Here is a 13,718-nt window from a genome sequence, read left to right on the forward strand (position 1 = left end):
AAGAACTCACTGGGGCAAAGTTGGAGGAGTATGCCTTGGTCAGAGGCTCACATACATTCATGTAACTTTCTAAACAAAGTACAATCATAGTGGCCGTCTGGGCACTCCTGGGAGGTCTGAAGGGATGGAAACATAGGATCATTAATTTCACTTAAAATAAATGTTGTAATTAAGAACTGTTTCCCATGGTTTAGATCATGGTGGCAACTCCGTGTATCACCTTATCTGCCTTTATTTATGCTTATATTCATTTTATTGCTGTGCTTTCATAGTGTATGCTATTAAACTTCATAAGGACATTTTTATAGATCCACATATCCCTCCACAGAGGACCCCTCTTCTAACCTCTCCTTTTACTCTAGTTTATTCTCCTAGGCAGTTTTGTTTCAACTTTCATGACATATATGATGTGTATATAGCTATATAAGCTAATGATTTTAGCGTCATTATAAAGCCTTCACAGACAATGATGCTGGAATTTCAACAATCAAAAAGGAAAACCACATTACTCTGCATAGGTCATCTCATTATCCAAACTTAGTCCTACGGGTGGGAGGCATTACTCCTCTGGTTTGTAGATCTTTTGTCCCATGTCACACAGTAAGTGCTGTACATACAATGCTAACACCTTAACAGATCATCAAATCTAGCTCCTTCTACAGTTCCTCGACTTTTCCTTTCCTTTAACTATAATAAATGTGATTGTCTAATAAGTACTCCAAACATGTGATCTAGATATACCACAAAATGCGTATCTCCACAAGGGACAACAGATGCCTACCTGTGATCTGCTTTTTTTTTTTTTTTTTTTTTTTTAAATTTTACTTCTCCATCCAGTGAAGTCTATATTGGTGGACTTCGGTGCTCTCCCAAAAAGCTGGCAAATTCTAAAACAGTTTATGGTTGGCACTAGTATAGGAGGAAGGAAGTACTTGAACAGAAGAGAGTGTCACGTGACCAGGTCCAGAGCTTACCGTGTACTGCAATTTCCTTGGTGTCTTGGATGAGAGCATTCCCAGCAGCTACCTGCACAGTGATGGTGTTGGTTCCCTCTGCAAGGAATGTGAAAGAGATGCTGCTGTCCAAGGTGATGAGGGGCTGCAAGAAAGAGAACAGCAAGATCCCTTCAGCCTTCCTTAGGTACCAGGTTTCCTTCCCTTCCTGTAAATCTCAGAATGTCATGCATATTCAGAAAATGACAGCTCTCAGGAGTTCTTCAGTTAAAAAAGAAAAAGAAAATAAACTAACAATTTTATTTGGTTTCCCAAAACTCTGGTTATATCTCCAGAACTAGAAAGGGTATTATTCAATTTAAGATTCTGAAAATTTAAACCTGAACACCGAGTGACACTCTAGTTGTCATATTACCCTTGTTCTTTCTCTTAGGCAAAATAAAATCAGCTTTTAATGCCTGTATCTGATGGCTCCTGGAGCAAGGAATCACTTCCTGTCACTACCCAGCATCCCTTGTGTTTTACCCCATACTTCTTTGGGCTGCAGGGACTTTTCAAAGAAGTTACCTGTGACTTCAGTATCCCCTGACTTAAGCACATTGTCATTCTTACAACAGAAAATACACGCAAACAAATCCAGGGGCCTTACAATTGATTTTTTTGGTTGACTTATGTCTGTTTTCCCTTGCAAAGCATTTCCCCCATTTTTATTAGTTTGAGAATGTACACACATGCATATACAATAGGTTGTGATTTAGTTTTCTTTCTGCTTCTGCCTGACTTAGCAAAAGATAGAGACTTATCAAGGACAAAAGGAGAAATAGAATGCAGGAAAGTTCTTGAGGAAGGGAAGGCAGAGCTTGAGATGGAAGAGTCGGTATCCAGTGGCTTTCTTAAGACCCTTGTCTTCTCATGATCCCTGTGCTGTGGAAGGTAAGGGATAACAGCTGGAGGCTGGGTAAGGCACACAAGGAAATGCTTCAAGCACAGACGAGCAGACTCTCTCTTCCCTCCATGCATAGGGACAACAAGATACAGAATGATAATGTAGCTTGTTGAAGTATGCACAGAATTGCTCTCTAAGGGGGGTAAGTATCTGCCAATCCCCACAGTGTATTCATCATTGGCTGGATATGGGCACCCAGAGAAATACAAAGGCCCCAAGATGTGGATTTTAGACAGTGTTCTTTCTATAAGACTGAAATCCTTTTATTCTCACCATATTTGACAGGGCTTCTGAAGAACTAATTTGATTTCTTCTATTTCAAATTCTATAGCACTCCTTTATGATCAGGCCCATGGTTGTTGGGCAGAATCAGAGATACTACCTCAAGCTTCTGATATATTTTCTTCTCTCTTTATTGAATAAAAAAGGAAAAGAATATATAAAGAAATACCATTTCCCCTCAGCTAAAGACAGCTCCCGAGGTGTAGGCATTATTTATCATACATATGGCTTCAGAATGGCACCCGTGTGCTTTTGGAGATGAGCAAAGGATAAGGTAGAAATGGATCTGTCACTCACACCATGATGCCATATGTGTTTAGAGCCCTGTTTCTTTGATATTTTGCTTATTTTTATTCTATGTGTATATATGCTGTACCTACATGTACTCTGTGTATGACATGTATGCAGTACCTGGAAAGGCAAAAAGAGGGTATCAGATCCCCCATAACTGGGGGCTAAGAATTAAATCCTGGTCCTCTGAAAGAGTAGCAAATAAAATAATCTTAACTGCTGAGCCATCTCTCCAACCCTACAGTCATGCTTTGAGAAGTATGCTGAAAACAACTGGGGCTCTGCATGGTGGTGTCATTCACGCCATGGAAAGATAGAAGATCCATAGCCATGAAATGAGAGGCTATGTGTACCACACTGCTGTTGTCTCCTGAATGACAAGAACAGTGACTTAAAACTCAAGACCCAGCAATACTACTTTTGGGTATATATCCAAAGGATGCTCAATCGTGCTACAAAGACATGTGCTCAACTATGTTCATAGCAACTTTGTTTGCCATAGACAGAAACTGAAAACAACCTAAATGCGCCTCAACTGAAGAACAGATAAGGAAAATGTGGTACGTTTACACAATGGAGTACTACACAGCAGTAAAAAATAATGACACCTTGAATTTTGCAGGAAAATGGATGGAGCTAGAAAACATAATTTTGAGTGAGGTAACCCAGACACAGAAAGACAATTATCACGTGTACTCACTCATAAGTGGTTTTTAAATATAAAGCAAAGAAAACCAGCCAACAAATCACAATCCCAGAGAACCTAGACAACAATGAGGACCCTAAGGGAGACATACATAGATCTAATCTATATGGGAAATAGAAAAAGACAAGATCTCCTGAGTAAATTAGGAGCATGGGGACCTTGGGAGAGAATTGAAGGAGAGGGGAGAGGTAGGAAAGGGAGCAGAGAAAAATGTAGAACTTAATAAAAATCAATAAAAATGAGCAATTTTCATAGATGTATATAATAAACAATGGTTGCCAAAGACAAAGGAATTGAAAATATACAGTACTTTGTTTTTAAAAAGAAATACAAAATTTTAGTTTTAAGATGAAAAAAGAAAAAAAAGAACTCTGGCTCCATCGCTATTTGAATGAATGACTTTAGGCAACATATATGTCTGTTCTAGGTCTCTTCTTTATATGTTTAGAGAAAAGGATAACACTGTGGATCCCAGTATCTCAGAGTAGCCAACAGCACAGTGTTTATGAACTTCTGGAGAAGTCTTCTTTGCTGTGGTCTATAAAACAATTGTATGTGTCTATGATATGGTACAGAAACAACTATACCTATTTTCTTCAGGTATTATATGACAATTAAAAATAAAATACAGAATTTATGTTTAAAACATGAACATTTGGAGTTAGGTTATCTCTGAGAAGTCATTCTGAGATTGACCTAAGAGATTGACAAATGCTGTGGGTACATTTCGCTTACCACTATTGCATACTGTATTAAGCCTTATGAGTCAGAGGCCTTCCAAGATCTTTGAAAACAAAATGAGACATCAAGATGTAATAGTACAATGGTTAAAAGTTATTTTTAAATGATAATGCCAAACACAGTCGAAACTACAAAGCAAACTGGAACTCTCATCCTATTTTGGTAGAAATATAAAAGAACTGCAACCATTTTGAGAAAAGTTTGGTTTGTTAGAAATTATGAGAACCTTTCCCATAGTGATTTGCCATTTCTTATGTCATGATCTGTCACTGTAGTTTCTGGAATTTAGGTAAGAGAAAACATACATGTACATTTAATGAAATTCATAGCAGCTGTTCGCATCAGCTTAAAATGTGAACAGTCTAGAAATTCACCAATGAGAAATAAAAATTAGCCATGGGATCTTCATACAACAAAAAATAATATTAATGCATACATATACATAGGTACCCATAAAAATACAGATGTGTGACTGTCAAAAAACCACAAGAGGCGAAAGAGATCAGTTTGCACTATATGATTACATTTGTATGATGGTCTGTAGCAGGCAAATCTAGGATATGATGGGGAGGAGTCTGGGATGGAGATTGGCAGAAAACATAAAGGAAACTTGGAAATGGTTCAGGTAAGGCATCAAACCAGGCAAGATACTCAAGTGAATGCCTTTTTAAATGGTAAATACACACTGCAGAATCATACGTCACATTGTTGATACATATTTTTTATTCCCCTAGGAGGAAAATTTTCAAGAAACTAACAACTCACAGTCAATGATTTGCAATTTTAATGACTTAGAACAAAACACATAATCTTAAAGTTACTTTAAAATGAATTTTTTATAATCAAGGTTAATGAATGTATAGACAGGAATGCAGAGATAGACTTGTGACATTCCATAATAAACATAATTAGCGTACTACACACAGTGGATATGTGTGCAGAGAGGAACTACATCCAGTTTCTTGCAAAATTCTGACCATTTTACTGTATATCTGAAATTTTTATCACAAAATGCTAGGTGAAAGATTTTTTAGAAGGGATAATAGGAATGTTTTTATTTTTCTAGACTCTGAACGAGTCCCTCAGGTGGTGAATATCTTCAATTGTTCTTCTGTCCTGTTTGCTGTCCCTTAGCAGTCCTTCCATGGCTCAGTACTTTTCTCTGTTCCTAGTTTCTTCCGAATGTCTTCACTATTCCCTTGTCATCTTCATCAGCTCTAAGTGGGACCTATGGCCCTCTCTCCTCCCCAGAAGATCCTTCTTATCCCAAGACTTAGCTGGTTGTGGCATTTGATCAATAGCATCTCCTCTGAGAGAAGCTGATTCCCTCCTGTCCGAGCAAATCTTATCTTGTCTCCATCTGGCTGCTTCCCTGGGTTCCAGAGCCAAGAGAGGGTTCAGGGCTGAAGGACAAAGGGAGCATTTCATCAGAGGTGGGTGAATGCAAGCCATCACAGCGGCCAGTCGGGGCACAGAGCCACAGCAAACAAATGCTGATGGATGGGGATGGTTGGTCTCTGGGTGGCAGGCCACAGACAGGCATCTATGCTAGGTAAATACAGAAGCCAATTCTGCTTCCCAAATTGCTTTTGTTTTTCATCAGCGGTTATGGCAACATGGCTGATTTCACCTTCCTCACAAAGCTGGAACAGTCAACAGGATCCTTGAGTTCTTCATTGGCCACTGAGGTAGAATGCCCAATGCTAAATTAAATCAAGTATTTTAAGGTTCATTTACTCAAATCTATTAGGCATGCAGACACATTTATTAAGCCAGACCTCTGTTAATCCCAGCAAATTGGCCATTCAGGGACCCACAAACCCAGCAGGCAGACGATTGACTTTTCTGCCTCTGCTTTGTCCTAGCGGCAGAACCAGCTTGCAGCGGGCCGTTAGAATAATACCTCATGCCCTGCCTAGACTTTGGGTTGTGTGCCTCACAGTGAAGAGTCCTTCACGTGTGACAGGTCACAAATTATCCAACCGAGCCTGGCAAGAAATAATAAAAGCTCTGAGGAACTATTTAGTTCTAAGATTTCCACTTGACTAATGGACTAGTGAGCTGCAGGGCCATCTCTGGATACAGGCTCCACCCGCAGTCTGCACGGCAAGTCGTGAGAATGTTGCGCCACTCACAATCCCCACAGTTTAACGCGTGCACCTCGTTCACATCTTCTACCAGCAAACTGAGCAAACAATGCAATCACTATACTTGCCTCACTGAAAATCTGCAGAGATTACACAGCAGTGTATGAAAAGTGCTTATCATATGAAATGGAAAGGCAGGATATATAATTGTGGGCATACCATGCACAGAACCATGGAAAGAAACTTAAACACACACAAAATTAAGAAAGAAATACAGCAAAATAGTATTCATAGCTGTGTTATAACTATAGATTGATGCAAAACTTCGGAGTTGAAAATGATTTAACATATATGCATGAACACCGCACACACATGGATACACACATGGACACACACACGGACACCACACACACACACACACACAGAAATATTTCTATCGAAGCATCACATATTCATGATAGCTCTGTTTAATTTTAAGACTTATTACCTTACCTTAAACATGGATTTTTATGACAAAAATAATATATATATATATATTATTTTATAATATGCCTGATCCTTCCAGGTTTAAGTGTTTTTCTTCCAATGTCTGCCCATATGAATGCTTTGTTTTGACAGACTTAATCCACATGGAATACAACCACTTGCAAGGATTAACTTTTACACCTAAATTTTTCCTTTTCCATGCCTCGCCTCTGCTGCTCCTTCAAAGTTTGCTTCTTAGGACCATTTCCATTTCCGTAAGTGTCACTCTCTGGCTCACAAGGCTTGCATTCAACACTACCTAGGATGCCCTACTTGGCTTGCATGGGGATTCTCCCACTGCCTTCCCTTCTTATTCATTTTCGTGGATGTTAAATTCATATTATCAAATGGAGCACATTTCTTGAAGGCGAGAAATGGAATTTATCCTTCTTTGTATTCCTCGCATCTAGTAGAAAATGCAGCTTCTGAGAAAGATCTGTGGAGGACCTGATACAATTTCGTGTCCCCTGCTGATAGTTCTGCCGGTACACAAGCCAACAGCTGGGTCTCAGGAATGCTCATTATTTTCTATTTATCCCCACATCATACTTCCACACCAATTACTCTATGTGTTTTCATCTTGCCTTTTCAGATGGAACACAATTTCTTTGAAGACAGGGATAATGCAGTCCATGCCTTTTACCCCTGATATTAATAGCATCAGAAAAAGAACTGGCTATAGAGTTAGAGGGTCACTTTATTTGTACCAATATTTTTATTTAACTTAACCACCTGAGTGAACTTTGCTACTTCATGTGGTATCCACACACACACACATGCACGCACGCACACACACACACCAAACTAACTTCCAAGGTTACCAGCCTATGTGTCCCCTATAAAATGGGGTTTCTGGTGATTAAATAAATAAATCTGTTTTGATGATTAAATAAAATAATAAATATTGAGAAAGTAAAAAAATACTAGGGATAAAGAAATGAGAATTAGTTCATTTTAAAGAGCAGTTTGCTAGTCAAAGGGAGCCAAACCGATCTGAAGTTGACCACACTCACCAACACATCCCAAAACACGCATTCCTTTCTCAGCCCAGTGTGGTGATCATTGGTTAAGTTATGGTGTAATGTAGCCCCTTTTCCATTAATGGGTTTCTAACATGGTGATAACAAAAAGCACTGGAAATGCGTCTCTTTCAAATGCAGGAAGTAACTGTTTGTGTAGACAGTTACATGACCTGTATAACCCTGTCAGATTTTATTCCTAGATCTAAATGTCATCAGTATGTAACAATGTCTGATGGTCCCAAAATCTTAGCCATGTTCTATGTGATTCATGAGTATTCTTTGCTTAAAGCTCATGAAAATAATCAATTGTAGTTTTTACTGTTAGTACTTGACTTCACAGTTAATAAAACTGAGACTCAATGAAAGTTTTGACCAATGGACTAAAACAAAGAAAAATCTGTCTGGATTTCAACCCACATTTGTCATATTCTGAAATTAATTTATACTTTTGGCTTTCAGGTATTGCTAGCTTTGTTCTTTGGAAACAAATATCAACTGGTATTAACCTTTGTGTTATGGGAGGCCTGTACACTGCACTCCATTTTTAAGCTTTTGGATGGGAATTTCTTACCAAAAGGAATACCTCCAGTAATCAATTAAAAAACTGAAACTACATTGTCAATATGCACTTAAAATTCTCATAATATGTCATAACATCTGTACGTATGAGAGAGACTTCAATGCATAACTCCATGATTTTAAATGCTAGTTCCCTGATTACAGACAAAAAGACTCAATAACTCAAGCTAACATATAATTATCAGGGAAATCAAAACTAGAGTCTTCAATCTCTTTTTCCATTCATTAGTTACTCTGAATCAAATACTTAGAGACCATTATTAGGCACTTCATATTTTAGAATCAGCACTCAAGAGAAAATAGACACCATAAAGACATTTGCATTTGCATCTTTAGCTTCCCGTTGTCTGCCAAGTAAATTTCTATGCTGAGATCCATCCAAGAACTCATTATATACAGTGGTTTCTCACTAAAGATGATAAAGCAAATGTACATTAATAGAAAAAAATGTCCCAAATAGAAGCCAAACTCTCATACTCTCAGGGGAAAAATAAACTTTTCCCCCAGTGATTTTCTCATTCCTCTTTTCTTTTTATATCGCATGATTTTTAAAGAAAAATGACTGCTCAGTAACGCTAAGGGGATACACATTCCCAGTAATGCAGCATTCTTGTGCTGAGTAATGGCATAGGCTTCATGGATTTAGAGCTCCTGAGTCTGAGGTTGTTTCTTCAACTAATCAAGTGTTTCAACTTGGGATGCTGGTTATACACTGTGAGAGGCTTCCTACTGTAGCAAATATAGACCTGACTATCTGTTGCTATCCTGAAAAAAATCCAGAAATGCAAAAGGATTAGTCACTCATACTGCAAAGTTAAATTAAACCTGCTAGACAGAAATAGTACAAACTGAAAGTCCCCTGGGTCCATGAATCTTTTCTTTTACCATCATTTTTAATAGACGTATTTCAATGATAAACAGCAATGCATCCAGTTGCTGACCATGCAGTAGTGATATTTAAATGTGCACCATCTTACTTTCTACAATAGGCAAGATGAGAGAGTGAGTGAATGGCAGCTCAGGACAAACAACCTGACCAAGGCCAAACATCCAGGGTTATCTGAGACATAGCCATTCTGGCAACATAACTCATGACCCTCAGTCCCAGGTCCATGCACCCTCTGCTGTATTATGCTGTCATTTTATACCAGATCGGGGGGAGGCACCTCCCAGCCTTACCTCTCAGGAGTGAGGATAGAGGTAGAAATCACATCATCATTCCAAACTAATAACTGAGTAGTTATTTATTTTACCTCTCAGTGCCCAACTCATCCAAATTTGGCATGTTTCTTGTATTATTTTTAAATTACTATCTTGGCCAGGATAAGCAACATCAAGGACACAATAGATTTTCATGGTAAACAAACATAGGGTAGTTAAAACTGCAGGGAGGATCCGGTGAGTCATAGGAGGCCTTCAGAGCTTTGTAAATTTTAGAGACAGGAGCTGGTCAGGGTCTCCCATAAATACTGGAGAAATGTGCTTTTGTGCTTCTTTCAGCGAGGGGGATAAGGGATAATTTCCAAGTACATCAGTGCACTACGGCTTATTAAAAAATCTGTCCCTAGAAGAAACAAATAAATTAGAGCCTAACTCACAAGAGTTTTTATCTTAGTCTAACAGTTGTAGGAAAAAGAGATACTATCTCAATTCCAAATGAGCCTAGTCACTGTGTATGCACAAATGTGTGTGTGTGTGTGTGTGTGTGTGTGTGTGAGCGTGCATGTGCATGAATGTGAGTGTACTGTGAAATACCTGGGAAGCACACAATCTAAAGTCAAAGTCATAGGATCCCTAAAAGAATGAGGGAGTTGTCAAGGGCAGAGGAAGGATACGAAGGGATAGGTAGATGAATGAGATCAGGACTCAGGACACAAAACGTGAAATCCATAAAGAATTAACAAAAAAGTATTTTTTAAAAAAATTCAAAACAGTATTAACATCAAACGAACTCTTGAGATGTCTTAGTTCAATACAACCAGGTTTCAAAATTCAGAGTGAATATACATAAGTCAGTCATTCTATTAGATACTGGTATTGCACAGGTGAAATCTTAATTAAAATCAATGCCATCTGCATCAGCACTACTAAAAATGAAATGTCAGACTTAGTCATAAATCTAATAAGATATCTGCAAGATCTGCATATGACTATGAAATTCTGCTGAAGAAAATCATGGGCTAAGCAAACGAGGAGAGAGACGTTCCATGTCCGTAGGGAGGAAGACTCATTATTGTCAAAGTTTAAGATCTATCAATAATACATTCCCTCCCCCCAAATATTCTAAAAAGTAATTTTTTAGATCTCAACAAACTTGGTCTAAGTTTTTATAGAAAAGAAAAAGATCCATGCAAGGCAATAAAATATTGATATGAAACTGTACCTTAGACTTACTACAAACTTAACAACAAGCAAGACGGCATGGTGACAGAGAAGAAAGTCAAAAGATCATGAGAAGGAATACACAGTGTTACATGTGATCTTTGCCAGAGAAGGAAGGGTAACAAAACATAGCAAAGACAGAGCTTCCGAGAGATTAAGTTGGAACATTAGGAGAGCTGCATGCCCAAGCAAAGGAACCCTGCCACAGGCCTTACTCCTCTCAAAGATGAACTAAAATGGATTGTAAGCTTAAATGTAAAACAAAAATTTTTAAAACTCTAGAATATCATGTAAGATAAAACTTGGAGCTTAGCCTGTTTGGATGCTCACCTTCCTGGACCTAGATAGAAGTGGGAGGACCTTGGTCTTCCCGCAGGGCAGGGAATTTGGACTGCTCTTCAGTATCGAGAGGGAGGGGGAATGGAGTGGGGGGAGGAGAAGAGGAGTGGGGATAGAGGGAGGGGAGTGGGGGGAGGGGGCAATATGTGGGAGGAGGGGGAGGGAAATGGGAAACGGGGAGCAGGTGGAAATTTTAATTAAAAAAGAATAAAAAAATAAAAAAAACTTGGATTTCCTTGTATACAGCAGTGGCACTGTAGATAAATATCAAAGTCACAAAGCACCCTGTAATTAATAAGATGAACTTCATTTAATTTCAATGTCTAAGCTTTGAAAGAGACATTATGAAGAGAAGTGAAATAGGCAGGAAGGATATATCTTCAAAAGGTGCAAGAATTGTTATACAAAATATATAAGTAAATCTAAGAAACATTAAACAGTGTCAAGAAAGCATCTTGGTTTTAGAATAGAATGAAAGATGAATGAAATTTATGCCCTGGTAATGCTGAAGCATGCATGGGCAGCCTGTATATGGCAGTTTTGTTCAACGTATCCATATTGGGCTTCGTGGTTTAATTTGATGAGGATGACTGACCAGATCTCTTCCTCTTTAGAACAACAGACACTCCATCAAACACAATATTAACTGGCCAGTGGGTTTAGAGCACATTCTCCACAAAATATGTCATCTGGGAAATGCACATTCACATGCGATACCATTAGATTCCTGGAAGAATGGCAAAGTCCAGACCAACACCATAAACCTGGGGAGAATATTAAGTAAGAGAAGCTGTGCTTCACTGTTGGGAAGGTAAAGATGCAATGACTAAAGAGAAGGCTGGGTAGATAAAGGCACCTACTGATCTTTCAAAAGACCCAGTTTAAATTCCTAGCACCCACACATCAGCTCACAACCATATGTAACTCCAGCTCCACAGAAATCTGATGCCCTTTGTGATTAAATGCCTTTAATCCCACCACTCAGGATGGAGAGCAGGCAGATTTCTGTGAGTTTGAGGCCAGCCTGCTCTACTAGAGCTAGTTCCAGGACAGACACCAAAGAAACCCTGTCTATAAAAACCAAAACCAAAAAAAAGAAAAGAAAAAGAAATGAGATATCCAGATAAAAATTATAAAACAACATAGAAATTATTTAAATACATATTACTAACTGAAAAACAATCCAACGTGTAAAGAAAACAAACTAACGAGTCTAATTGCAGGATATTATCAAATAAAAAACTAGAGATACTAGTGGCAGATGTTGAGGAGGAGGAAGAGATGAATAAGCAAATCACAGATGATTGTGGAGAAACTCAACTACTTGGTTTCTTACATTTGTTTTGTTCTAACCTGAAGAAAGACCCCTAATATAAATGTTATATTCTTGGTGATAATGACCTGCATATAAAGTTCACCAACTATAACAAATGTGTTTAAAAGAAGAAGGCTGCACATTGGTGGGAAGAAGGAACAGAAGAAATCTCTGTATGCCTCTCTCAATTTCTCTGTAAATGTGAAATGCTTTGGAAGTTAAGTTTCGGGACCCTGAGATGGCTCAGCAGACATAGGAGCTTGCTGCCTGATAACTGAGTTGGACTGCTGAAATCCACATGGCAGGTAGAAGGCAGGAAGGGGCTCCCGCAAGTTGTCCTCTGACCTCCATACATGCTGCCCTGCAGCATGGGCCCAAATAAATAAATAAATAAACATACTATTTTTAAAATCTAAATGTTGCTTTTTAAAAACCAATAAAGTTAGAGAACATTAATGCAATTGATGATCTTTGGGCCTAATACTTCTGAGTATCAGCACTTGACACAAGCATCATCATCAACCGGCTCTGGGTGTAGGCCCGTTTTCAAAGTTCCAACAGTTGATCTTTCTTGTTTCTTACTCTAAGGCACAGCCACCTCATCACTCTTCCTAAAACAACTTGTGTTGGCAGAGCACGTGGCAGGTGTTGATAGGGATTCTTTGCATGTTATCCAACTTTATCTCCCGCCCTGACAACTAGGTGTCTAGCTCATGTTTGACCCACGTGAACTCTCAGTCTCAGAGATGCCAAGCAATGGCCCTGCTATTGTGCATCACGGCGTAGAAAGGCCAGGAACTAAAGCAAAACAGACTCAATGACTCTTTACAAATGCGAAATAGAAGAAAAAGAGCCTGAAGATTTGTACCATTTCCCAAAGTGCTCTTTCTTTCGAACAGTTACTTGAAGTTTCTCTACTAAGGTAAAGACCTACCCCAGGAAGCATATTTTGTTCAATTCTGTGTCTTCTTAACTTCACTATGTGTTAGTTATTGTGACAATCCAGTTCCTGCAAACTAAGAGGAACTTGAACATAGGAATCTAGATCAACTTTGATACTGAGGAGAGGGCCAAACCTTTGTGCTATTGCCAAACCACCAGAAGTAGGTAAGGGTCCCCATTTGACTGGGCCACACAACTGCACTGATGTTCACATCCTTGTTTCTTATGGCGACAAATGGAACTCGAAGGTGAACATGTTCCACTGGACCTAAAGGAAAAGGAAGGGGGAAAGACAGTGTTTATGTTCCCAGAACAATCCATCAACTCTTTACAGCCTTGATGTTTAATCTCTATCTTTATGACTATGCCTGTAAACAAAAAGGCCATGATCACAAATCCTAAAATGCTGGTGTGTGGTGTGTGTTCTTTAATTGTAGCAGACATGTAACAGGAAATTCAAATCAAGTTTCTGATTTCTTGAGTGACAGGTGAATTGAATTTACATCTGGTGAGCACACCCACCTTGAATACTTATGGAACTGCAGTTGAAGGAGAAAGCCAGTTTACTAGACACTTAGCCATTAAATCGAATGATAAACAGCAGTCTG

General features: G+C 38.7%; 1 protein-coding gene across 1 annotated transcript in view; it reads right to left on the reverse strand.

Moving 5' to 3' along the window:
- Window positions 1-13,718, reverse strand: part of Sorcs3 (sortilin related VPS10 domain containing receptor 3) — a 613,376-nt gene that overhangs the window by 16,096 nt on the left and 583,562 nt on the right. The window contains exons 20-21 of the mRNA XM_057779107.1: window positions 13,245-13,378; window positions 975-1,098 (exon numbers count right to left, since the gene is read on the reverse strand). Of these exons, the coding sequence (XP_057635090.1) occupies window positions 975-1,098; window positions 13,245-13,378 (258 nt within the window). The remainder of the gene's footprint in view (window positions 1-974; window positions 1,099-13,244; window positions 13,379-13,718) is intronic.

Source organism: Chionomys nivalis, chromosome 8 (assembly GCF_950005125.1).
Source record: "Chionomys nivalis chromosome 8, mChiNiv1.1, whole genome shotgun sequence".
In the NCBI taxonomy this organism is placed as follows: Eukaryota; Metazoa; Chordata; class Mammalia; order Rodentia; family Cricetidae; genus Chionomys; species Chionomys nivalis.